At 55.6% G+C, this 25,840-nt stretch overlaps 3 protein-coding genes across 3 annotated transcripts; 1 reads left to right on the top strand and 2 right to left on the bottom strand.

The window, feature by feature from the left end:
- Positions 1 to 2,755: 2,755 nt before the first annotated feature.
- Positions 2,756 to 3,793, bottom strand: MAM_00901 (uncharacterized protein; the record flags this gene model as incomplete). The annotated part of the gene is made up of 1 exon (XM_040819700.1): positions 2,756 to 3,793. One exon carries the CDS (start codon positions 3,791 to 3,793, stop codon positions 2,756 to 2,758), a length of 1,038 nt encoding a protein of 345 aa, XP_040682965.1.
- A 4,197-nt stretch (positions 3,794 to 7,990) lies between these two features.
- Positions 7,991 to 8,909, top strand: MAM_00900 (uncharacterized protein; the record flags this gene model as incomplete). The annotated part of the gene is made up of 3 exons (XM_040819699.1): positions 7,991 to 8,046; positions 8,127 to 8,493; positions 8,550 to 8,909. 3 exons carry the CDS (start codon positions 7,991 to 7,993, stop codon positions 8,907 to 8,909), a joined length of 783 nt encoding a protein of 260 aa, XP_040682964.1.
- Positions 8,910 to 16,041: 7,132 nt separating this feature from the next.
- Positions 16,042 to 23,960, bottom strand: MAM_00899 (ATPase-like, ATP-binding domain protein; the record flags this gene model as incomplete). The annotated part of the gene is made up of 3 exons (XM_040819698.1): positions 16,042 to 16,554; positions 16,669 to 23,629; positions 23,818 to 23,960. 3 exons carry the CDS (start codon positions 23,958 to 23,960, stop codon positions 16,042 to 16,044), a joined length of 7,617 nt encoding a protein of 2,538 aa, XP_040682963.1.
- Positions 23,961 to 25,840: the final 1,880 nt, after the last annotated feature.

The following is a 25,840-nucleotide window of genomic DNA, read 5'->3' as shown; positions in this document are numbered from 1 at the left end:
AAAACACATACGTACATGGTGGTGCAGTGCACCCCGCAAGATCGATATTCCCAGCAACTGGGGCGAGGGCGGGCCAGACATGATGAACAACTCGGGGCACGCGGCCCTAGGGGAGGGGGGGGGGGGATAAAAACAAGAATAAAAAAAATAAAAAAAAAACCGTGGGAAAATAAAACAATCCGCACGCCCGCCCTGGTTCGTCCTTGCACCTCTCGTTGCTCCCAGACCCGTCCCCCCGGTGAGCCAATCAGGCTTTCGTCAAGGTCGGCTTGCCGTCCAAAAGCGGATAAAATTGGACGTACCCCAAGGACGAGAGACAAAGAGGACCGACCAGGGTCAGTATTTTCTCCCAACTTTGATCCATCTGAGAAGCTTGGAACGAGCTGCTTGGTTGGGTACGGAGTAAGTAGTCAACTAGTTGTTTCAATTGCTGCTGGGTCGTGTTCCGCGACCTAGCGACTAGCCCTCTCGGGAGGCTAAGTGTTGTCGCCGCGCTGGTGAGGCTCCTTTGCTCATGTATGTGCCTGTGCCATCCATCAATGCATACATGATGCATTGTTCCCGGCTCCAGTACGGAGTGCCAGTGTCCCGGCCGATAGCCAGGATGGACAAGTTGGGTTTGGACCGGCGCAAGATACGCACCTGGCCGAATCGTGATTCCTTCTCGTTTTCGTGCGTGGCCCCTGGGCCGTCTCTCGCCTTGCATACTCCGTACTTCACGCCGCGCCGTGTCTGGTACTTGGGTAAGTCAAGTCAAGTCATGAACCTCCTGGGTTGCGGTACCAGCAGAGTCCGTCCTTCACTCACTCAGTCCGACTCGCAATGCTGCAGCGGAATAGGCTCACAAAATGTCCAGTACGTGCCATGACATTGCGCAGAGTCTCGCGTCGTCACTCGTCTCCGGCCATCGCCATCCAGCGAGCCTCCCGGACTGACACGTAGCCGCGCATACATGGACATTCCACAGCGTCGTCATCCTTGTCGTCCGCTGGCTTTCAGAATTCTGTCCTGATCGATTCCACCTTTCTCGTCTGTCCTCCTTTGCGCACAGATCACATCTTAATTTCTCCTGGTCGCACAGGCGTGCGCCAACCTCTTGTGAATATCGACTCGTTGTCAAGTTGGTCGGTCCTGCGTGCTTGCTTGCTTGCTTGCTTGTCTTGCTTGCCTCTGACTTCTCTTCTCGTCAGTCAGTGCTGCGTGCGCTATTTGTCTTTGTTGGGAGCTGAAGTGAGGAACGGACCAATTCCATACAATTCGAATCAACATCCCGGCCTCGAATCCCTGCCCGCCGCGACAACCCCCATGCAACTTCATATTGCAGGACTGTTACCGGACCCCTCGTTCCTCCCAAACCAGGCCACACCGTCCACGTTGAGAAAGCCCATCAAGAAGAGCTACGGAGTACGGAGTAGTTATCCAAATGCTGCCCAGCCCGGCCGGCACATCATGTTACCTGCATACATGGCTGAAGCCACTCGAATAGCTGAGTCCTTGCACCGAGCAACAACACGCGCGGAAGCATGCAAACCGGCTTCCGAAGCACTCAATCCGTTATCATGAGATGGTGATGACCATGGTTATGCCTAGTATATATTTCTTCGTTACTGGACTGGCTAGCAGTCCGTCGTTATGATGCGTATTTCCAAAAAGAAACAGGAGAAAAAATCTCAGCAAGAAACATGTCCATCGAATCCGGAAATGAATACTCGCAAAGATGTGGCAAAAATGGTGGGTCGTTGCAAAATGCCGCAAGCTGCTGACCGACACATACATATATATGAATACAAATGCAAACACGCCTCGGCAGCCCCCTCAAGGGCTAGCATAGCTCTCTAGCAAAAAAAACCTGCACATTGACACGCCTGGTGCTGTGACTCCCAGAAAACTTACAAAACTCTCAGTAGCGGCGTAATGACCACAGCCAGTCTTCAGATCCATGAAGGGGAGCAAGAAAAGAGAAAAAGGACAAAGCAACCCCCATTTCTCCTTTCCCCATGAGAAAAAAAAAAGAACAAGAATTGTAGTTGTCAAACTCGAGCCGGAACGAAGAAGAAAACATTCTTATGACTTTGATTGTCAGTCCCGTCTGTCCAATTTGAAGGGCAATGGCAAGACAAAGTGAATATATATGTTCGTGCGGTCGTCGCGTGTGCCAAATGTACGCCGATGCTGCGGAAACCATCGTTCACCCCCTACAAACAACTGATAATTTTTGTGCTCCTTTGCCCGACTGGCGGTATTGTCAAGAAATAAAATGGTATAAAAAAAAGATCCTTGTCCCATCAGCTCTGCTCAGAAGTCCTTGGTGATGTTCTCTCGCGTGGCATCCCTTCTTCCTCGCGGCGCCGAGGTATGGGTCTCTCAGGGTCATGGGCCGGGTGAAAATGCGACCGTGAAAGCTCGTGTGCAAGCAGAGTAGATACCGATTGCTTGCCTGGATCACCGCCATATCTCTCTCGGGAAAATTCTGGATTGACATCTCGTGGCGACACGGATCGCGGCCCGCCACGTTCTGGGTCCTCCGCATCATGGTGATGACTCGAGGGTCGATACCACGCTAAATCGCTCCTCTGGCGTTTATGGCCCCCCTTTCGGCCCGGAGGAGGGTTTGACAAGGTGCTCTGTATAAATGGAGGCGGAGATCGGAGTCGATGCTCGCCCGGCATTCCTGACAGCTGTAAACCTGTAGCTTTGCGTTTTCTGCCAGACTCTCCTGTCACGACGCAAGGCAAAGATAGAACAAGTGTTAGTTTTACAGCGATTCTCGCTTTCTCTTGGTTTTGGACGCACCGGACGGAGTTCCCGGTCTGTTGGAGCTTCCGCTCCCCGATTGCGTCGCAGGTGGTTGCCAATGATGAAAGTACAGCCCTGGACTCGACTCCTGTGGTGCCGGCGGCCCATGCATGTGGGTTTGGGAGCCATACGGCGACATACCCGCGCTGCCGGGCTGACTAGGCTGCGGCGCATTCCCTCCCCCAACGGGCATGCTCGACCGGCCTACAACTCCGCTGACGGTCTGCCCACGGGGCCTCGTAGGCGATGCGGGATACGGGCCGTAGCCTCCGGAGCCTGAGGGAGGTGCTGCAGGAGCCGCACCAGGTCCGGGATACTGGGCCTGAGAGCTCCCTTCTCTGTGGTGTGATTCCGGCGAATGCTGCCTCTGAGGTGGCAAAAGCTGCAACGGCTGGCTATGCACGGGCGGGAGATACTGCTGGGCCCATTCCACTGCTGCTTGTGGCAATGTTCCGCCGGCGGCCATGCCAGCAAAGACCAAGGGTATCATGGGTGGAGGAATGCCGCCTCGAATAGACTCTCGCAGCATCTCCATTTCCACTCGTCGTTGCTCCAGCCGAAGACCCTCCTGCCTGGTTTTCTCTTCCTCCGTCTTCGCCTGCAACCAAGTTCTCATGGATTCCTCAGATCCGTGCCATTGCTGCGGAGGAGGCGGTAATGAGGTCCACGGCTGGGCTAGGGGACCGGCTTGGCCAGTAGGCGGAGGTGGAGGCGGAGGTTGTTGATGTCCGTGATGCTGAGGAGGTTGTACGACAGCTGATGGAGGAGGAGGAGGTTGCTGGGACGGAAGCGCCATGGCCGCTGGTGGCGGCAGCCCACGGTGAGGTGCCGACATTGCTTGGTTACTCGGGCTGTGGCTGCGAGAAACGACCTGGTGATGTTTGTACGCGGCTTCCGAATGACTCAGGGGCGGAGAGGGTCGAGATGTTGAGGGAGGAGTTGGCAAATCATGAACGGACCTATAGCCGTACGTGGGTGGCTGCTTCACAGTAAGCATCGTCGCTTTATAACGACTATAGAAACGCCAAGTAACGTTTGTAGAAGCATGGGCGTGCAAGCACGCTTGAATAGAAAAGAATTAATAAACCAAGAGACAAAAGACGAGAAGGAGAAGAGTGCATGTATATATTTCGAAGAGGATGATTGGTGACGGTAGTAACTAGTGACAATGACCAACGGTGATGATGGTGGTGATGGTGGTGGTGATGGTGATGACGATGATGGCGGGATGGTGAGATGATGACGGATGTTACTTCCAGTTTCAGTAAAGATATTGAAGGAGAGACAAGAAAGAAAAAAAAAGGGAGGGGGGGGATTCAACTTGGGAAGGGGGAATAGGAGGGAGTGAGGTGTTCTGGACACGATGGGAAAGAAGTAGAAAGAATCCAAGACGACGAAGGCGTACGAAGTACAGAAGTGGATATCAAGTCTTTAAGTCAGGATGCCCACTGCCCACTGCCTGCTGCCCGCTTGCCCGCTGCCCGCTGCCGGGTGTCACGGGGAAGGTACCAAGAACCAAGACACAAGAGACACCAACACAGCTGGGAAAGAATGCAAGGCCAGCTGGAGGTGTAGACCAGCTCGGGTTTGGGGACGGTCGAGGTCGAGCTCGAGCAGACTCAGCAGAGCAACGGCCGAGGAGGTGGGTCGGTGGGCAAAGGCGGGTCAACCTCATTAGGACATGGCTGAGAGGTTAGAGGAAGGCACTCGCGGTGGATGCGGGATGCTCCCTTGGGGAAAGAGCAGTCGACCCGACCAACTGGGGGTGGCCTTATTCGGTATCTGGAGCGGTCTGGTCTCTGCGGCGCTTCCTGGATCGGGTCGACGAGGCACAGGCGCATTGCGTGGAGCAGCAGCGAGGGTGACGACGCGAGAGGCGCCCGAAGTGGACGAGGGCGAGAAAAGCCAGTTGAAAGCCCCGGCAGCTCCAGGGGGGGACCAGACCACGACCTGGCCGCAGCGGTTGAGCGGTTGGCGGTTGAGCGGATAGCGGACACAGCGTCCTGGAAATAATAAGTCGACGAGTCCTGGCACTGGGACCTTGTCGACGTCGTGCAAGGCAGCGGTGGAGAAGCGTTGGTTCGTCCGAGAAAGATGGGGCTGGTGCTGGTGAGCAATTATCAACGAGCTGTGCCGCGAGGTCACCAAGGTCAACAAGGACGGGTCCTGCAGCCCAGAAGCAAGGGAAGAACAAGCAAAGCTGGCAGGCAAAGCTGGCGGCGTTGTCGCAAGGCTGAGAGGTGTGTGTGCCGTCACTTTATTGTCTGTCTACTTGGGGACATGGAGACGGCGTGCAAGCGAACGGTGTGGGTGTGGCGTTGAACCGGGGGGCCAGATGGCAAAAACGAGGGAAGCAGAGTGGCATGTCTAGCCAAGTATCTATCTATCCACACACAGAGTTGCGAGTAGCAAGCGGTACTGACGGCGCCTATATGCAAAGGGGAATCGTCGTGCGTTGTGTGTATTATAAACAGCGACAACAAAAACAACAAAGGATGGAGTAGCCCTGGTCCGTGACTGTTGGTAGCCCTCTGGTTGAGAAATAATACGAGGTATAAATTATAATAATACAAATTACATTATTAACCATGTCATTATTCACAGACGAACAGAGCCGAAGATGGACAAACAAATGAATGCGTCTTGGTCTGGAAAGGACGTCTTGAAGCGAGACCGACGCTCTTCTCCACGCAGGACCGGCAAAGGGGACAGGCAACGGCCGGAACGAGCGGACAGCCGTGGCAAATTGCCTGCAGCGGTACGGAGTAGCCAGAGTCAGGTATTGCGGGACAGAGGGCCCAGTATCAACTTTTCGATGCAGGTTGAGCTGGGCTGAGACGCAACGGGGATCGATGGCACAGGCTTGGGTTGTGATCCTTGCCAAGCCCTCCATGCTTGGGCCTCAAAAGCCGAAGACGAAGCGACGAGATGAAGAAGAGGTTGGGGGGGTCAACTGACGGGGGGCGAAAGGGCATCTGGACCGTAGCTACCAGTAGAGGCAAACACCACGGGGAAACGAAATGAAATGAAGCATCAGAGGCAGAGAGCAAAGCCGGGAGCTTGGGTAACGACAGTAGAGGCGAAAAGCGGAGAGAATGAAGAGGGTGAGCGGGTTAAAAAAAAAAACTAGACGTGGATGATGCGGGAAGGAGAGAGCGAGGGGCAGCGCCGACAACAGGCTGACTCCGACACCGACTTGCACATCGACATCAACACACCAATGATGCTGGCGCCTTGCAGAAAGGGCTCACGTGTTTGGTGGAACGCCTAGTCTTGGTTGTCGCCAGAGAAGGCCTTATAGATCATCATCATGTATTCATTCATTGACAGATAGAATCAATGGCCCTCAAAGTGCGACTGACTACGAGTCTACGACAAGCTGCTGCTGGCAGCCAGGGGTCGCGGACGTCGGCGCCGGCATTTTGATATCAGTGCCGAGCAAGAACACAAAACATGCCCCAAGTTTTTATAAGAGAACACTCGAACCATGGGAACCGGCATGGGCTCGATCGAGCTCGGGCTCGGGCTCGGGTTTGGGCTTGGGGCTTCCCTAGTGTGTCGTGCAACCGCAATGTCCCTTCCAGCTTTGAGCTTCCAGCCATCTGCTCCCACGTCCTTGCGGCCCTTGTAGCACATGAATCGATTGGGACATGCCAGCGAAAGCTGGCCTGCTGCAGATGTCACGCTTGACCTAATTGGATTGATCCACGGCTCCCTGGCTACGACGTATACACGTGTTTGTCTTGCTTGGGCTTTGCCGTGACAAAACCCCCCGTGCCGGCAACATTGAATCGTGCATGTATCGGCTTGGGTTCGCGCTGCATGGCTCGGCATGGACCTTTTCTGTCAGACCAGCCTGGCCGGCATTGGAATGCGTTGGCTGGTCCGTTCCAGGATGGGGAATACTAATTGGAACCGAGGCTGGGGTTTGGCCGGCTGCCGTCTCATCTGTTGCCCGTATGTTTGCATTGGTAGCATGTATATTGGCCCCTTTGACGTTTGTCTGTGTGTCGTGGAGCTTCATTGACGGGCTGAAAGTGCATGGATGGGCCAACGATTCACGAGACCCAAACACACATTGTACTACTAGTCCCAACCCCAGGGACAAACTCGACGAGATCCCAGGTCGCATTTTGGTCCCAACAGAGATGTGGCCCTGCCGGCTGCCTATTCGCCTGTTAGGTTCTAATTGTTTCTGGTGGCAACAAAGCACCTACACGTGCAGGAGGTGTCCGACGACCCAGTGGAAGGGCGTTGTTAGCGCTATCTTGCCACGGAGGCGGTGGGATGCTTCGTACGAGGACGTCTCGAGGTAAAATTTTTGCTACCCATGGAACGGACGGCGGCAGACCATGCTGGTCAAAGTTGGAGCTCAAATCCCTGCTGCTGAATACTAACGGTCGGAGCGGCCCAACCAACACCCATTCTTCGAGCTGCCAGCCGCCAGCCGCCGACCGCTAACCGCTAACCGCTAACCGCCGACCGCCATACCTAAAGGCACTTGACGCAACTTGGCCATTCGGTTGCCTGCCCGAGAACGGCTACTATGACGGTACCACTGGTCACATGGTCTAGTGAGTTCGAGTGAGCCGGCATGGCAAGAGCCAACTTGGAAGGTGCGACGGGTCCCCGGTCGCTCGGGACGCTGCTTGAAACGTGAAGCATCAACTGCCTGTTTCTTTGTTGTCTCCTGCAATGCTATTCCCAACCCCATGCCAAGGCGAAAACCTGCAAACATATGTGGTCATTCGGGACCATGCTTTGAACCCTCCGTCGTCAAAATACTCTGATTTGCGGCTCAAAAAGAAAATACACAACAGCATTGAAGACTGCGTTCAGAACTCGCCTCCCTGGCCCCTATTCCTGCTGCCGCCTGCCCAGTCATGCATGGTCACGATGTCCGCCGGCAGCAACACTTTGCACCTCCGACTTGCAAGGAAGCATGCCGACAACGTACGAAGTAAAGCTAGCTAGCTAGCTTCCTTTTCTGACACTACGAAGTCCTTTCCCCTGTCCCGTCCCCGCAACCGCCACCCGTCACACGTTACGGAGTACAAGCGAAGGAAAGAAATGAAGGGGAAGAATGAGAAGGGAAGAAAAAAAAAAAAAAAAAGGCCGCCTCGGCGCTTGGCCCTCTCCGTCACTACTGCTGCCAAGAAACTTGGACCGATGACGGCGGGGCCAAGCCGTCCACATGACGCTCGGCTTCGGCGAGACGTTCGTCTACCTCAATCTCCTGTACTACGTGAGGTAAGAATCCCCTTCCCACAGCGGTAGCGGTCGACGGGGCTCCCAACTTGCCGCCGCCGCCCCTGCTTACGCCTTGTCAGCACCCTCATGCTTCACCGCGAGTACTTCCCCTTCCTGCCGACCCCGGAGTCGGAGCCACGGGGTCCAGTCGACCAGCCCATGCTGGGGGCGCCCGCCCCCGAGGGCTGGTGGGACGACAGCTCCCGACTCCTCTTCGGCGCGGCAGAGCACATCGCCGCCATTCTACACGAGGCCTCCGAGTGTGGCGTGCATCTCATGACGCCCTTTGCCGGGTTCTGCGCATTCTCAGCCGGCTACCTCAACCTCTACGTGGCGAAATACCCCCGAATGAACCTGGGCCGCAGCCCGCGAGCAAGCGACTGTCTCAAAATGTGTCTCGACTACCTGGAAAAGTTTCGACTTGTCTGGAAAATCGCCGACGGATGGGTAAGCCGCCCGCAAGCATGACACGACCGTGGCCACCGTTGCGCTAACATTGAGAGGGCGGCACGCGCAAGATCAAAACGATACACCATGCATCCGTGCTCTACGAGCGAGCAACCGAGGACCGGACACGATACCAGGGGCGCACACGAGCAGACTTTGATACTCTACACCAGTCTGTCCACGAGTTCCGTGTCGTGGATAGATCCGACGCGCATACTCGGGAGATTCGGGGCGCGGAGCGGCCCTCGGCGCAGGCGACTTGGCCGGTTCAAGGGCACGAGCACGAGCACGAGCACGAGCACGAGCTCGACACTAATACCTTGTTGAACCAGCTTTTCGCGGAAGTCAGCAATAACCTCGACGAGCAGGGGGCCTGGTCTCAATGGTGGCCGGCGATTGATCAGGTGGATCTTTAATGAGCTGCGTAATTACATCCGGGGTTTTTTTTTTCGTTGAAGCTTCCAATGAATGAGTGACGACCTTTGATTTTTTTGATTTTTTTTTTAAAAAGGGCTGTAATATCTGGTTTTCTATACATGTCCTATTTTTATTTCCCGGTCTAGAAAAACAGTCAACAGATAATGCACCTCTTCATATGGCTCCCCTCCCGTCACCGCCAACAAATGCATACCTGTCGCGTCAACCATTCGCCGTTTCTCCTTCCAATCACGCCTTTGCAAAGACCTTTCTCGAGTTCATCAGGCGAACAGCAAGCATAAAGAGCATGCCGACAAAAGGCGCCACAACCACGCCAAGAGGACGTTTTTTGAAGCAGCTAAAAAGGCACGTAAATGGCGTCTGGATTCTGTACTAGATCTACTAGAAATTTGGGACGAGAAGGGTGTACATTATAGGCGAAGAGGTTAATAGCGTTATTAGGTTGAAAATTGGCCCGCCTTGGTGTCCGGCCCGCCTTGCTGTCGAGCACCACCTTTGGTGGTGAGGGCTTTTGCTAGCCGAACCACATAAAGTGGGGCGGGCACGATTAGAAGACTTGTCAAGGAGCAACCCGTGAGATGAAAGATGGGTCACAGATGCCGTTTAACTTAACGCTGACCGTTTTCTGCAGAGCTGGCCGTGGTGGCTTACGACGCAGGTGGCATGCATGGCCGATCTGGGCTTCCCATGTGCTTTGCGAGGGCGGTGGCTGCACGCCCAGAGTCGAGCGTTAACGATGTGCTTCACTCCTGCGTGACTTGTGTGTCTGGACAAAACAACTCGACTCTGCGATTAATCAACACATGCGCCACCTTGAGGCGTGTGCCTTTTGCAGCAATAACCAACTTGACTACTTAGTGGTGGACCTCTTTACATGTGCGCCGTGGTGGCTTCTTGTCTCCATATCCCCGTCCGTGTTGGGGGACCAGACATGACTGTGCCACCTCGAGTCTGATGGTGACCCTTTAGCGAACGTTGGCAGAAAGCATCATGCCATTGTCAACTTTTCTGCCTTATATTAAGCCAACCTCGACGCCATACAAACATGGCGGTTCCCTCGTTGCTGGTCTAGTGAAACCAATAAGTTACCTGGCCGCTTCGACTGATGGTTCCATCTGTGGCAGAAGTGGCAAAGAGTGATTCTTGTTGGCTCTTGTTCCCGGGCGTGGCAACAAAACAACTAGTCTCGCATGCTTTTGACTCGGCGCTGTAGCCACAGCTGCACCATCCATCATGTCCAGAGAAGCAGCATCGCACATGCCTCAGGTCAACCACCTCCTTTAGTCCGCCCGCAGTGCTCTGGACTGCATTGGAATCCGTGATTGCATATTGCACCGTCGGCAATTGACCGTGCTCAAGAACAAGTCCGCGTCTGAGCCCGGCCATATCAAATGGACTAGCTGATCAACCTACCTATCCCTCTGGAGAGACAGGCACTTTCTTTTTGCAAACAAGCATGCCAGAAACGTCCAATGCGAACCAAAGCAAAACGCTGCTGCCTTCTATTCACTTGGTACGCGCGCATGTTCCCGTGAGAACGAGTTGGGCTTGATTCATGCTTGTTTGTACCATGAACCCGCGCCGTCTCATGACGCTCAAGCGTGAAGTGGGCGGTGGCTTGTTATGCATAATCCTGGTCGCAATGGGCGAGGCTTGGACCTCGAGGTCAGCGTAAAGTCCGGTGCGATTTCAGAAGTGCCGTACGTACCTTTCCTCTTCCCTGTGCGAGGCAGACATCGATCGTGCATAGGCCGCCGACAACAAGTCACTGTTTCCCCTATATTGAGCCAGATCTTCTGCACTTGCATATACGACTTTTTGGAGACGCAGCGGTAATTTGCGTTACCAGAACAGGCCACAAATCCGTCTCACATGTTCCCCCCCGGCCCTGGCTCAGGGACTGTTGTCTGCCTTGGCGGCCATCCTCACGTGTGGCGGCCTCACTGTCACCGCTCCGGGAAGTCGTGTCTCAATTGGGACGAGATATCCTCCGGTTGGTTTCACAGCATAATACTCTGGGTTAGTGTAAGTTAATAACCCACCCGTTCTAGCCGCTGTTACACAACATGAGCACCATTCCCGATGGATTGGGCTTATCGGCAGCAACGCGACATACGAAGTCGGCACAACATGCAGCTATCCTCGGTGTTTGTGAAGTGCACGGCAAGATATGTGACCATCTTAAAATAGATCCACGTATGCTGCCAGCAACTCGGGACAATCAGACCAAAGTCTGCCGAATTCATCCGCCCAAGTCCTGTCTTCCAAACGACATTGATTAAGCCGTCTCGGGACAAATCCCATCATACCACTTTCTACAACAAGAATCAGTTATTGGCCATCATTCTGTTGTTGCTCTGGACGGCCTGCGAAACACGGAGTCGTGTGGCACAACAAATACGCGAATATGGTTCGCCGGAGCATCGACCAAAGTAAGACAATTCGCGTGACCCGGCCAAGCTATCCGTGAAACTGCGTCCCTTTTGAGGCTAGCTGAACATGGGTGAGGTAGGGATCGAAGCTGTTTGAGCGGCCCCTGTCGGAGGCGAGCCGTTTATGAAACACTCCGCCCTCGATTGAATGAGAGGGTCCTCGCTTGAAACCTTGAGCTTGTGGTCATTACAAAATCTCTCAATATGTAGCTAAACCCTGCAAGAAAGGACCTGAGCTCGCCCGTGATGGCTGCTGATTCATCGTACCATGTCATTGTGGAGGCGGCGCGAATTTGCAGCATGCTAACGAGTCACAGGTTTCAATTCTGTGGGTGTCATGATGGCCATCGACGTGGGACGATTCAGTTGACCCGGGCCCTTTCGACGCAGCACAGGGAGTCCCGATGCAGACGTCCCTTTTTCTCAGCACCCAAAATGAGGGAAATTCGCAAAGGATTCCAGAAGCATAACCAAAGAACTATTGTTTTCATACAGGCATACATACGCAGCGCAGCCAGTCAAGACAGTACACGCAGCGAAGCGACCCCCAAATCCGGATCGCCGGCTGTACATGGACGATTACAGCACACGGGTCGAATTCCGTTTCATCTCCATTCGGCGTGTCTGAAAAGGATGCCGAGTTCATGCGGCCAGGCTAACCCAGTGTCGTTAGGCTTCCTTGTCGCATTGAGATATTTCCGAGCATCCATGTTGAAGAAGCACGAGCGACGGTGTTAATAATAAACGTCTTAGACATCTACTTCTCCGCTCGCATGGACACATGGAGACGGTTTGCAACACGGGCCCTTTCCATCAGCCGGTGTGCAGACCCGACAAGACCAGGCATAATACACTTCCTCTCCCAAACTTTCGAATTCCATTCTCACATTCGCTTACACTCTAGTGTCAGCGAAATGTCACGCATTCCTCTCCGGACAGGAACGAGTGAATGAGGCTCATCATTTGGTTGACGCTGCCTTTTCTGTTCTCGTTGTTGTACTCTGTACGTGGGTGTCACCGAGACTCTCCGCCTAGTTTTCTCGGAGCACCACAGGCCAATACTAGATATAAGTGAGAATCCAAGGGCGAACAAGGGCTCAATGTCGATTGCGAAGCATCGCCAAGTCATCTCATTACATGCAATAGGTCATCCTCCGTGAGCGCTGTTTTCCTTCCTTTTCTGCAAAGCACGACACACTTGCATGTCCTATCCATGTAGTGACTCATGCACATGCAGCATTGAGCCGTAGATGGGGGGACAACCATACAGAATATCGCCCGGACCGTTATGAACCGCTCTTTGTCTCTTTGCAGATGACTTGTCTCCTGCTGTGCAGACAACACTGTCGCCCTGCCTCGCGCTTGGCGGCCTATGGACGAACGAAAGCGGCAGCAGATCGACAGCCAGCCAGCAAGATGTCGCTGCGATTAAGGCACGGAGGGCCCAGAACTGTAGTTTCAAAGTCTCCGCGCCATTTACTAGTGTCGATTACAAGGCGCAACTTTTCGCAATTTAGCCTTTGGTCACAGCAACAAGATGATCAACCACGTCGTCGCCACGAACGCGGCAGCTATCCAGCCAGGCCTTGGTGTCGGGCCAGCCCCCCCTCTCAAAGGCGGGTTTACTCTCGGGAGCGCTTTTGCATCTCTCAGTTGCTCGTGGCCCTTGCTTCTCTGCACACACCCCAGCACAGGAGCACAGGAACCCTTTTTGAGAAGGCGATGGGAGTGGATCCATTGTCTGACGCATGTGCCCTGTTTAGTTAGATGGGCGGGAGAGGGGACCGGATGACATCCTTGGCTGTGGCGTTCCAACAATGAGGCAGCATCAACATGGTGCCATGGTGGCGCCCGAGCTTGTTCCCAGCTGTTGCTGGTCATGTTTCCGTTGCGGCTCCAAACAGACGATGGTTACCGATTAACTAACCAAGAGGATCCACGTTGGCGTCTACCAGGGCTTGTTTCACCAGCTCCAGGGTCTGCCACGTTCCCGTGGGCGACATCTGGGGCAAGGAAAGAAGAAAAAGAAAAAAACAGAGGCGAAAAAGAGGGGCAAGAGGACGACGAAGACGGGTACGGAGGGGGCATGGGCGGCGAGGGCGTACGTAACCGTACCGTTGACAACACCAACTCGGGGCCCCAGGCACCGCTTCAAGAGCCGAAATGAGAAGGCGTGAGCAGCCTCTCGGCCGTCAGGTCTCTTTTCCGTTTGTCAATCCGATTCGGGCGAGATGGGCCAAGGATAGATTGAGCAAAGGTACGGACTCGGGAGTAGCTGACCGCTACGGAGTGCTGCGTGCGTACCTACACCTCTTGGCTCTCGAGTGGTTCGACCAGATTCCCCTGTTCACGTTCCCCTCTGGAACCGAGACGGCACAAGCTTGCCACATTCTCTCGTTCTGTTCCGCTCTCATGGGTCTCAGGCGGCGGCCTACCCGTTGCAGGGCCAACCTGGCGTCTCCGTTCTGCGCGACTTTTTCCTCATTACGGAGTCTTCAATGTCCGGCGACCTCGCATTTGGCCACACTGCCGTACCAGTCCAGTTTCCATACGTCTTCTGGCATTCTCGCCTGGAAGTCTATGTGCGTGTGTGGATTTGCTTTGTTGGAGGAGGGATTTGCTTGGTTGGAGGAGGGGCTCAGTTCCTCCTCTTGGATCCCCTTTCAGGCAAATGGTCCATTCATCCGGCGGACAAGTAGGTAGACAAGGGCTTTGCACACGCCGTCGTCACCCTGCAGTGCAGAGCCTTTTCGAACGGCGAGCAACCGCAACCAACGGGGACGAGGAAAGGAACAACAACCCGCGTCCGCCCAGACTCCGCGAGGACACCACCCCTCTCCTCATCTATATTGATCCTGTTGGTAACTATAATAGGGGACTGCTCAACGCTCACATCCCTTCACAGCCAATAGTACGAGGTCAATGGCGTCGCCAATGAGCCGCCCTGCACACGCTATTATCGGGGGCGCTCAAGAAGCATCAAGATTAAAAACATGGCTGGTACCAAAGCGGTCCCCTCATCAACATTGGACAATAACTCGTCTCCATTTACAGTCATGTACCTGGTCTGCCCCTTGTTCCCGTGGGCACCGGCTATTGATGATTCACATGTCATGTGCTAGTTGGTCATTTATCATTATCATGTACTCCGTACCACGCAACCCAGACGGCAGCATCTTTGTCCGAGTTGGAGCAATCACCTCGACGCCCGTTACAGCACCGCGCATTTTATTGCAAAAAAAAAAAAACACGATTCGAAACGGTGGGCTCGTCCCAGCCACCGATTCCATTTGGCCAGAGACGATCCGATCCAGTATGCATATCAAGGCGTCATGCGGAGTAATTACTAATATGCCATGCGTATTATATGGCACCGGAGCACAAAACTTTCGGTGTGTATCCAGACATGGCAGCTCCCAGCTCCCAGCTCCCAGCTACAGTATGCGTAACCGAGAGAGCGAGAGAGAATAACGCAAGGCATAAGCTATTACCATCATATCTGGCTGTTGTCCTATTCCTACATAACCCCCCCCCCCCCCGGCTTCGCCCTCGGAGCAGCGCTATCAAGGCGCCAGGTAATACCAGATGAGGGCAGCGTTGCTTTGCGTCGTGCTCATCTATATTTGCGAGACGTATACGACGGGGTTCTCGGCGCAACAATTCCCCATACGAGGGTCGCCATCACAAGCTTTCGGGGAAAGTTACAAAACCAAATACCCATGCGCCCCCGAATGCCAAAGTCTGTAAGGACTACGACGTGACACTACCGCCCCAAAGTGCCAATCAGTGCAGTGGTACTCGGTAGCATCGTCTACAAAGTGCCGCATCGCACGCAAAGTCGGCCGACGCTACCGTCCAGGTGTGTGCCATGCATACAATGGCGTGCCAGCACCACGACCACGCACACGCACAACGCCAAGCGGTGCCGTGTCCAAACGACCACGCGCAGAGTCAGTGCCGCGGCCTATAGCTGAGGCGGCGTTACTGTTCGAAATTGTCCGGCCACCGCTTCGCGGCCTTCGGGCCCTGGGCCGGGGAACTACAACATCTAGGCCTCCGGGCGTGCCGTATGCATACACACACAGCTACCTCCCGGCAAACATGTTCCATAGAGATCCAAGACCGGGCCCAAGCAGCACAAATGCTCGCAACAAGATTCGAATCCGTCAACTCACAGCACACTGGTCACACACGACAGAGATCAAGAGTCGTTGCGTTGAAATCGGTAAAATCTTCTATATATCTCCGCGTGCACCGTAAGCATGACCAGCTTACAACCAGACACTTGACATTAACCCTAGGCTCCCCTTAAAGAAGAAGAAAAAACGGGGCGTTAGGAGAACGGCTCCTGCACCACGAGGAGAGGGATCTTGTGACAACACCAGAAACGAGATTGGAGTGAGTATACAGTAAACTTTTTTCTTCCTAGACGTGATAAAGAGACTTAGATGTGATGGATGATAAAAAGAGGAGGTCGGCCGTTAGACGTTAAAATCGTATATATTGACGCGGTTATTCTGGATTCCGTGGCAGGAACAAACAAGGCCACAGGTCGAGTACATCGGCCTGCGGACGCCCACTCCTGCAAGCCGCAGCAGTGTTGGTAGTGGTGGTAGTAATAGTAGCAGTAGTTTTCCAGTGATGTTTTTTTTTTCTTTTCGGCAAAATCTGGCCACGCTCAACAAGCATCATCCTTGTGGTTATTCACAAGAAGCGGCTTCTTGCTCAAGACGCCCTTGTGCTTCTCCCTGTCCTTGTCGGTGGACTTCGCATCGGCATCCCAATGCACATCGCTGTTGCCTCGGCCCTGGGTCAATTTCCGCGGTTGAGTCTTGGGCTGTGAAGCAACGGCGTCCCCGGTGGGCACTTGGCCGTCGGAATGGTTGGGAGACTTGTGCGTGGGAGTAAGCTCAGGCACACGGATCGCCAGCGTCTTTTGAGCGGCGCCGTTTGCGCTGAGCACAGGGTCGTCGGCTGCCTGGAGGCTCGTCGAGTCCAGGGGCATATTGTACACGGCATCTTCCTGCATTGGGTCGTCGACGACGGAGTTGCTGGTGGCTCGGGCGTCCCTGAACACCGTGTTGTTCGAAGCAATCGATTCCCAGGAGGTGCCGTTAGCTTCTAGGTCGTTGGGAGTCGTGGGAGAAATGGGACTGATGGGTGATTGAATAGTGTGGGCATTGCCGGCCTTCTGATCAACGTCAGTACACACACACACAGATACGTGCACGTCCTCGTCATCAACGCCGCCTCCTTCCTGTCCGCCAAGGGGGGAAAAAGGGGGAGGGGTGGAGGATTCCCTTACCGAAACGCCGACATAGGCGTCCAGTTTCCTTTTCAACACTTCGGAACGGACCGGCTTGGCCAGGTAATCGTTCATGCCGGCCGCCAAACACTTTTCCCTGTCCCCCTGGATCGCCGATGCCGTCATGGCGATCACCAGAACCTTGCGGACAGCCTCTATCGGGTCCTTCCTGATGAGCTTTGTGGCCTCGTAGCCGTCCAACACGGGCATCTGAACATCCATGAGCACAATGTGGTACGGCTCGCCCTCGGCGGCCTTGTTGCGCAGTCCCTCGATGGCCTTGAGCCCGTTTCCATAGGCAACGACATTGGGATAGCCCAGCCGGTGAGCGTACTGGATAGCAATCTTCTGGTTGATGGGGTTGTCTTCAGCCACGCAGATGCGGACGTCTTCCTTGGAAACCTGGGAGAGGTCCATGAATGGGTTCGGCGAAGCCACCCGGTCAAAGGGCGACGTCATGAGCGAATACCTGTCAATCGGCGGCGACGCCTTGCCGAGCGCGTCTCCGGCAGACACATCCGCCTTGGCCTTTTCAAAAGTGACGGTGAACCAGGCGGTTGTGCCCTCGCTCTCTTCGCTCTCGAGCTGAATCGTGCCCTTCATCATGATCTCAATCAGGGATTTGCAGATGCTCAGCCCGAGACCACTTCCGCCGTACTTTCGCGCCGTGCTGGCGTCGGCCTGGCTAAAGGGCTGGAACAACTTGGCAAGTTGCTGGGCCGGAATGCCGATGCCAGTATCTCGGACCCAGAACGTGAGCGTTGCGCTGTCCTCGGTCTCCGAGTCCAGTCGTGCCCCAATGGTGACGGAGCCATCTTCTGTGAACTTGAGGCTGTTTCCGATGAGGTTCCCGAGGACTTGGTGAAGTCGAATGGGGTCTCCATAGATGAGCATGGACGGGAGGTTGATGTCCTGAATGATCATGACATTCTTCTTCGACGTCTTCTCCCGGTTGCTGTACGAAGCCGCTCGGACGACCTCGCGGACCATTTCTTCGGGGTTGAAGGCGATGATGTACAGTTTCATCTTGTCAGCTTCCATCTTGGAAAAGTCCAAAATGTCATTGATCACCGTCAGCAGCAAATCTGCAGAAACGCGGATCGAATCAGCCATCTCGAGCTGCTCCCTGTTGAGGTTGCTGTCCCGCAGCAGCTCCGAGTTGCCAATGACGCCGTTGAGCGGCGTCCGCAGCTCGTGCGAGACGTTGGCGAGGAATATGGCTTTTGCCTTGGCAGCCTCCTCGGCCAGCTTGACGTTTCGCTTGGCCTCCGCCTCGGCATGTTTCGCCTTGGTCTCCGCCTCCAGGGCCTTGGCCAGGGCTCGCTTCTGCACCGACACCATGCCGCGGTTCTCGGCCGAGATCTTCTCGACGTTCTTCATTGACAGCGCGTTGGAGTAGCTGATGCCGATTTGGTTGACCAGGAGCTGCAACACCGCGACGTTGCGATCCGTAAAGGCCCCGGGCTCGCCTTCGAGGTACAAGACGCCAAGGAGCGGCTTCGTGCCATGCAAGATGGGAATGGAAATGATTGCCTTGCCCCCTGGGTACCGTTGCAGCCAGCCCTCGTTGACATTGCCGAAGCGTTCGTCCGCGAAGAGGTCGGGGATAAACACAGACTCCCTGAAGCGCGTGCAGTAAAGGACCACGTTTTCGGCAATGAGCGTTGATCCCGACAGAGGCAGGCCCGGCTCATGCGCAGACGCTCCCCTCTCGGGATCTCCGCTGGCCGCCACACACCACGATTCCGCGTCGTTGTCCTGGATAATGATGGCTGCTCGAGTGGCAGACCCGCCACAGGTTTGCAGGATGACATCACACATTGTCTTGAGCAGCTCGTTGACCTGCAAGACGGATGAAATGACCTGCGACGACACCAGGATCGCGTGCAAATCAATCATGTCCAGGGCAGGGAGGCCGGCGCCGTCCTCGGTGGGCATCCGCATAGAACCGCGCCAGGCGCCGATGCTCTCTCCCCTGAGCTCAGACATGGCATTGGAAGGAGCCTGTGCCAGCTCGTCGCCGTCCACTCCATCGACAGAGCGGTACTGCGCGGGCGGGGGGTCGACAGCAAAGTCGGTCTGGATGCCGACCTCGGCGGTTCGATGGTTCCGAGTGGGCCCGTGGAGCAAAAGGCAATGCTCCTCCTCAATGACAGAAGCGACGCCAGTGGCGGCTATTTGTCGATAGAGGCCCACGGCGTCCTGAAGCGCGGCCCGGGCAGACCGTCTCGCTCGCTGTCTAATAAAAAACCCAGCCATGACGTAGTTGCCCAGGGCCTCCTCAAATGTGAAGTCGTGCTCGGCGGCGTGGTCCAGCGCCTCCTCGTAGTGCTGAATGGCCTGGCCGTGGTGTTGCAGCAGCTCCGCGACCTGGGCGTTCAGGAGCCGTGACCAGGATCGGTAGTTGACGTCGGACACAACGGACCAGTCCTCCATCATCTTGACGAAGCCGGCCAGCTCGTTGACAATCTCGTCGGTCTGGGCGGTAAAGTCTTCCGTCTGCGAACGGGGGTCTTTCATGAGTCTCAATAGCTGGCCAGCGCGCGCCAGCCCGTAAAAGAGCAGAATCAGCCTGCTGTTCCGCGCCGACCACAGCATCGGAAGCTTTTCTACGCATCTCCGGCCGATATCGACGGCGCGTTCGTAGTGACCATACAGGAACAGGGCACACAGCTCCAGGCTTTCGTAGAAGAGGGACGAACGGTTGCTGTCCTGCGTCTGGCTCGTGAGCCAGCTCTTGTACGCGACCGGGTCGTGCTGGTCGTCCGTCATGACCCGGAACGGCTCGTGGGTGCACGTCTTGCCTTGTAGGGCGCGGCAGAGCTGCCTGACGCCCACAAGGAGCGAGCCACCGCGGGTGTCGAGTGACCAGTTCACAATGTCCTCGCAGCCATAGTGGCAAAACGCTTCCAAGTCGAGGAGGTTCTCGCTGGCAAAGAACTTGGTCATAGCAGAGAGTCCGTAGCTGAGGATGGTGGAAAGGCGATCCCCGCCAACGGAAGCCAGCTCCATGGCATCGTCCATCTGGGACGTGGACAGCGACATGGAGTACTGGACGTGGCCAATGAAGCACGAATGCAGCATTTGGCCGCGACCCATGGAGAAGGCGTCTCGCGCAGAGTAGAGCAGGTCCTGGCAGATGGTGCCCATGTCAACGGCAAACTGCGTCATGTTGAAGCGGGCCAGGCCGACGAGTCCAAGTTGAAGGAAAGCCATGCCGGACTGAGGAAAGGCTCCGCGCGTGAGGTGCATCTCCAGCATGACGAGAGTGAGGTTGTAGAACTGCAGGCAGTCACTCCACCATGCGGCAGAGGCCGTCTCCGATAGCACAGCTCCAATAGAAGCAGTCACCGGCGCGGCATTCTCCCTGGGGTTGATGAGAGCTTGGCGGTCCATGCCCTGGACCTGCTTCGCCAGCTTGTGGAACTTTCTGTCGCAGTTCTCGTACGTGGGCTCGTCCTCGAGAGGCACCCCCAGCGCGGCCAGGCATTCCTTGAGGGAGATGAAGGCGGCGAGCGCGTTGCCGTTCTGGGCAAATATCCTCGACTGCAGCACGTATGCAGGCGCCTTGTCCATTGCTGACTTTGCACTGGCAAAGATGGTCGAGAGCAAATCGTTTGCTAGCGAAAGCTGTCCCATGAACAAGTGGCATTCCGCGGCGCGCAGGTACAGCTGCATCGTCTCCTCGTAGGATACATCGTCGGCATCGCCCGACCACGGGTTTTCCTGCAATAGCTGTATCGCCGCTCCATAGTACTTGGCGGCGGTCGGTCTGGCTCCGTTCTCCGTCGCGGCTTGGGCGCAGTCAATCAGCAGCTTGCGGAATTGCTGCCGCACGGGGACTCGCATCTTGATGATGGAGACGGCTTCGCAAATGTGGCAAGCGGTACTATCTCGCTGTCTGGCCTCCACCACGTAGTACTTGAGAAGTGTCTGGGAAATAACAAAGTGCATGCGACGGGCATTGCACTCCTTCAGTGCAGACGAGGCATTAACGTACCGGTCGTGTGCGAAGCGGAATCGGTCGTCAGTCTCGCTCGGCACGATGATGTTCGCCTGTATGGCTGCTTGGAGGCCAGCAACGGCTTCCGCCTCGGTATACGAGCGTTTTGAGAGGTCGGGGCAGCAGTTTGGAATGTCGTCGTCCTCGTAGTCGAACTCGCCCTTCATCAGGCGGTTTATAATCTCGAAAGAAAACGAGCTGCCCAGCAGAGCAGCCCACGACAAAACGGCCCTGGCCGCAGACGGCAGTTCGTCCAGCCTTCTTGTAACAAATCCCGTGTCTAGCACGTCATAGTCTTTCTCGCTCTGAAACTGCGCAAATAACCGGTCGAGATCGAAGTGCCATATACTGTCGCGATAGTCATACCAGATGCACTTTTTGCGATAGCAGGCGCTGAGCACCTCCCGCATGTAAAAGGGGTTGCCGGCGGTCTTCGCCTGAATTACGAGGGCAAGCGACAGGATCTCCTCCTTTGGTCTGGACAGGGTGGCGGAAACATACTCGAGTATCTCGGCCTCTGTCAGCGGCGCGAGACTGACCCTTGTGACTCTGGGCCGGCTACCCCGGTGCTTCTCTTCTAGTTGGGCGGGGTATATTATCCGATCCATTCTCTCCCTGGGGAGTTCTTCGGGTCTATACGTCATGATAATCAGCATCTTCATCTTAGCGCCGATGATTTGGGTAATTAGTTCCAGAGACTCGTCATCGGCAAAGTGAAGGTCGTCGAGACAAAAACAGATGAATTTGTGCGTGGTGAAGACCCGAAGAATATCCAAACAGGTATTCATGAGGCGCGTCGTCTTTGTCGACGTGCCCGCGCAAAGATAGTCTTGAGAACTCTGGCAGCCGGCGGCACTGGCGGCGACCTGGCGGCTCAGCGGCCCTGGTGAGCTTCCCGGCGACGACCCGCGCCGTTTGCCATTAAACTTTCCGCCACTTCGCGGGCCGCAGGCCTGCTGTTGTGAGTTGTTCGTCGATGTGCGGACTAGGGAGCTCGCCGAGTCGGGCGGTCCCAGAAGAAACTCGGGCAGGCCGAGCACCCTGTGCAGCATTGGCCAGACAGGCCGCACGTAATGCTTGAGGACCTGGTGGAAAGGCGTCTCTGTGTTGGTCTCCCCCCAGACTTGCCTAAACAACGACGAAAGCAGCTTGAGCAAGGGCCCAAATGCTGTCCTCCGGGCCGTGTCAAACTTGGCGGTGGCGCAATAGCCGCGCCGCCTGGCTTCGCCGAGAACGCTTTGGACCAGAAAGCTCTTTCCAAGCCCACCGGCTCCCTCAATGGTGACGACCTCGCACTGCCCACGCCGTCGGAACTTGGCGGCACCCAACTGTCGCGACAAGCTCGAGCCGCTAGACTCGGTCATGCCCATCCGGCTACCCTCCGGGCCGCTAGCGCTCTCTGCAGCGCTCGCTGTGTCTAGCGATATTGAGTGGTGTCGCTCCCACGGTCTCGTCGGTCGGAGCTGGGGGCCAGACTGGTTCGAGGATACAGTCTCATTCGATACGGTCTGCGTGTCAGACAAGATGGACGGGTGGAAGCTATTTCTGGGGAATTTGTATTCTGACGATCCGCCGCCGCCCATGTTGAAGGAGCCACTCCTTCTATTCGTGCCCTCTACAGAGCTTGCCCCCCCTTCGCTGGAGACGTCGTCGGTGACGACGAGTTCGTTGGCCAGGCCAGATGCGTCAGGGAAGCGGCTTCGGTTGCTGCCGAGAAAGTGACTGCGCGAGACACGGTCAATCGCCTTGATGAGTTCGTTGTGCTCCGCAGTCCGACCGATCATGTTTGTTGGGAGTATAAAGAAGGACGAGATGTCCTTGGTGCCAATCTCCAGGTCCTTGAGAGCCGTCGAGTCGCCATCGGAAAGCAGCTGCTGAACCTTGACAAGGTCATGGCGTAGCCCGCTCGCCGAGTGATAGCGGTCCGCAACGTTCTTGGCTGTGCACCTCTGAATGATACGCCCAATGACATCCGGGATGTCCATCCGCACCGTAGCCACATTGGGCACTCTCCGGCCAAGCACGCCCTGGATGATGTCCATAGGAGTCTCCCCGGTGTACACGGGCTGTTGCGTCAGTAGAGTCCACATCAAAATGCCCAGCGAGTAGATGTCCGTCCGGGTGTCCGGCTCCGCAGGCATCCGGCCAGTCTGTTCAGGACTAATGTACAGGAGCTTATTCTTGACGCCGAGCTCCTTTGAGAGCGTCAACCAGCCGGTACTGGTCAACCCATGCTCAAATGACCTCAGCCCGGAGCCAAAAGCCACAATCCTAACCTTGTTCTCGTCGGCATTGAAGTGAAAGGCATCCCCTCTGATCTCACCGTGGATTATACCCTGCCCATGGTGAATAATCTCCAGACACTGTACAGCACCAATGGCGAAATCTAGAAAGTACTCGAGGTTTATGGGAGGTTGTAGACGACTCAAAACCGAAGGACGGTACGAGACGTACCTGTCCCCTTCCTTGCGCGCCTTGTAATAAGCCGGCCCGAAGTCCAAGACTTTGCTCAAGTAGTTGGCACCCGGGTAATGATAGATGGCGACGGTGATGTGCTTGCGATCTCCAGGGCCAGGATTCAGTCGAAGAAGATCGATGGGCTTGGCAATGTGCTCGCCGAGGGGGTCAGCGGTGCCCACAACATTCTTGGCGATTTGAAAAGCCCGCTCTTCTCGAAGATTGTGTAACGACACGCGCGCGACGACCGACTCTTCGACTATTGGGGGGGTGCCATCGGCGGATGGCGGCGACGAGATGGGCGTTGACGGACGATGTGGAAGTGGCGTGCTGGAGGTTTCGGTGCTATGCGTGTCCGAGGACGGGACATGATTATTACTATGTTCGGAGGAGGACGGCCGGCCAGACTGTAGCGTGGTGATGGATCCGAGGCTGGACTCGTTGTGCCCCGAGCCCGGAGGCGATGGCTTTGAAGATACAAATCGAGTTCCAAAAACGAGCCTATTTTGTTTTTTTTCGACCAGTGTCGCCATTGTCAGCATCGAGTCACCCGCTTTATCACTTGGCGCCAGAGCCAAAAGCTTCCGCCAAGATGTACACAGGCAGATGTATGTGTGTGCGGCGTTTGCGCGCACGGCACCCCGTGGGAGGACGGTGTCGAGTATCAATGCGGCGACTAGGGGACGTACCATAAATCATAGCTCGAGTGTATAGGCTCCTTGGATTCGTCCCAGGTGTAGCCAGCTATTTGGCGAAGCCGCTCAAACAGTCGAGGTGGCGGAGGCGGCCGCGAGTCGAGGACATCGTCGGGCACCAAGACGGCGCCGTCCATGGTACAGGGCAGCGGGATTTGAATAATAGCAGCTTCGCCGTGGGAGGGAAGCAGGCGGGAATTACTGCGACAGTCCGTAGCGGCCGTGGTTCCGTGGAAAAGGGACGGCGGTCAGGAAGTCAATGGCTCAGACATGCGGTCGACGAGGCAAACCCAGATTCAGTGCCCATCCTCGGTCGGCCGGCGGCAAAGGGAGCAAACGCAAAAGCAAGCGAAGAAGACGAGAAACAGATGAACAGGAAAAGATGAAGACTCCGATGCACGATGGTGGCGAAATTCCAGGGAAGACAAGACGATAGGGCAATGGAAGAGCTGCAGTCAACGTTGAGGCGAGGCCGTGGTCGCCGGTGTCTGGCGTGGTCAAGTGGTGGGATGGGAAAATGACCCCGGCGTTGGTGCATGGCAAGTGTACATGGGTACATGTACGGTACCTACTTCAGTAAGTAGGCCGTTAGTGCCATGCTTTGTGCTGCCAACGATGCTGTGTTCCGGTGTTGACTAGGCGTCAGAGTCCGCTATTTACTGGGTGTTCTCACGCTGTACGTGCAAGGGCACGCCAGCCACACCATTGGCCCTTTGCCGACCAAACCCGTACCGACTCGGTACCCGAGCAGAATCCATACACATGTAAAGGCATGTATGTGCGCAGGTACAGGTACATGTGCATGCATCTACGTACTACTTGTCGGCCCTTGGCACCAACTGCCTGCCAAGTGTGAATACGTAGTAGTTAGTACTTAGATGAAGTATATCCCAGGGTAATAACTAGTCCATTGATAACCTCGACTGCAGTTCCGAATCGAGATTGGGGCTACCGCCAAGGCTGATTCTCTTTGGCACCAGCACACACAACATCATCGTCCCGTTCTCGTTCTATCCATGGCTTGCGCCCTCGACCGTCTCGACCCTTCTCCTTATTGCCCACCCGAGTAGTCCTAGTATGAGACGATTGGTATTCTCCACGACCTGGGACTGGAATCAACTGATGCTAGTGCCAGCAACCCCCCAAACGGGCGGCTGCGAATTGCGTCTGAGGCTTGACCGTATGCGATGCAGATCCGAATCCGCGCGTTTCCCCCTCCTGTCCGTGTCTTCCGCTCGACAAGGTTAAGGGCCCTTTCCGAATCCCCCTCGATGAAATCAGTACGCAGTACACAATACGCACGGGCGCGGCCGCCCAGCCGCCCAGTTGACCGGCACTCGAAACTCGACTCGACTCAAATGGCTTCACCCCCCCCCCCCCCGCTTCCACTATACGAGACCATGCAGTACCAGTCAATACTGGCCGTCCCCAGACGTAAATGCCGAACCTTTGTGCCCACAACCACAAGCCTAGGCCATTTCCCTTCCATAATACATACTCCGTCCCTCGAACTACGTACCAGCTCTCCTCCTCGACTTTTCCTTCCCTACCCTTCCCTAAGCCAGCAACACCCAACAGGAAAACTTGACAAGCAACCCCTCTCAGTATAACTCCAGCGGGTGAAACATGACGAAAAAAAAAAGAAAACAAGCCCCTCGACCCCCATCAATCCCTCAATGCGGTCCCCGATCCTCGACTCCGTAAAACGCAAAGTGGATGCCACCCGAGTCATTCTCCACCACCGGAGACTGCCCTTGTAAAATCCGGGAGAAAAAAAATGCCAGTTTGCCAGTCCATCAGAGTCCGCCATCAAGCCGCCGAACACAGCACCAAAATGGATACCATCCTTTGATCCCTCAGGGGAATGTTCTTGTTCCACCACATAAGAGCGAATACCGTCCCCCCTTCTCGAACGAGCAGCGACGTCGGTCCATCTGCCGTGCAGTGCGACCACGTCCCGCCAAACACGTCCATCTCGTGTCACCAAGCCGAGACTTGACGAATAGCTCACCGGAAG

The sequence above is a fragment of the Metarhizium album genome, assembly GCF_000804445.1.
Source record: "Metarhizium album ARSEF 1941 chromosome Unknown scaffold_1, whole genome shotgun sequence".
NCBI classification, from domain to species: domain Eukaryota; kingdom Fungi; phylum Ascomycota; class Sordariomycetes; order Hypocreales; family Clavicipitaceae; genus Metarhizium; species Metarhizium album.
The sequence above is the reverse complement of the archived record's forward strand: the minus strand, read 5'-3'. Positions and strand labels throughout refer to the sequence as shown.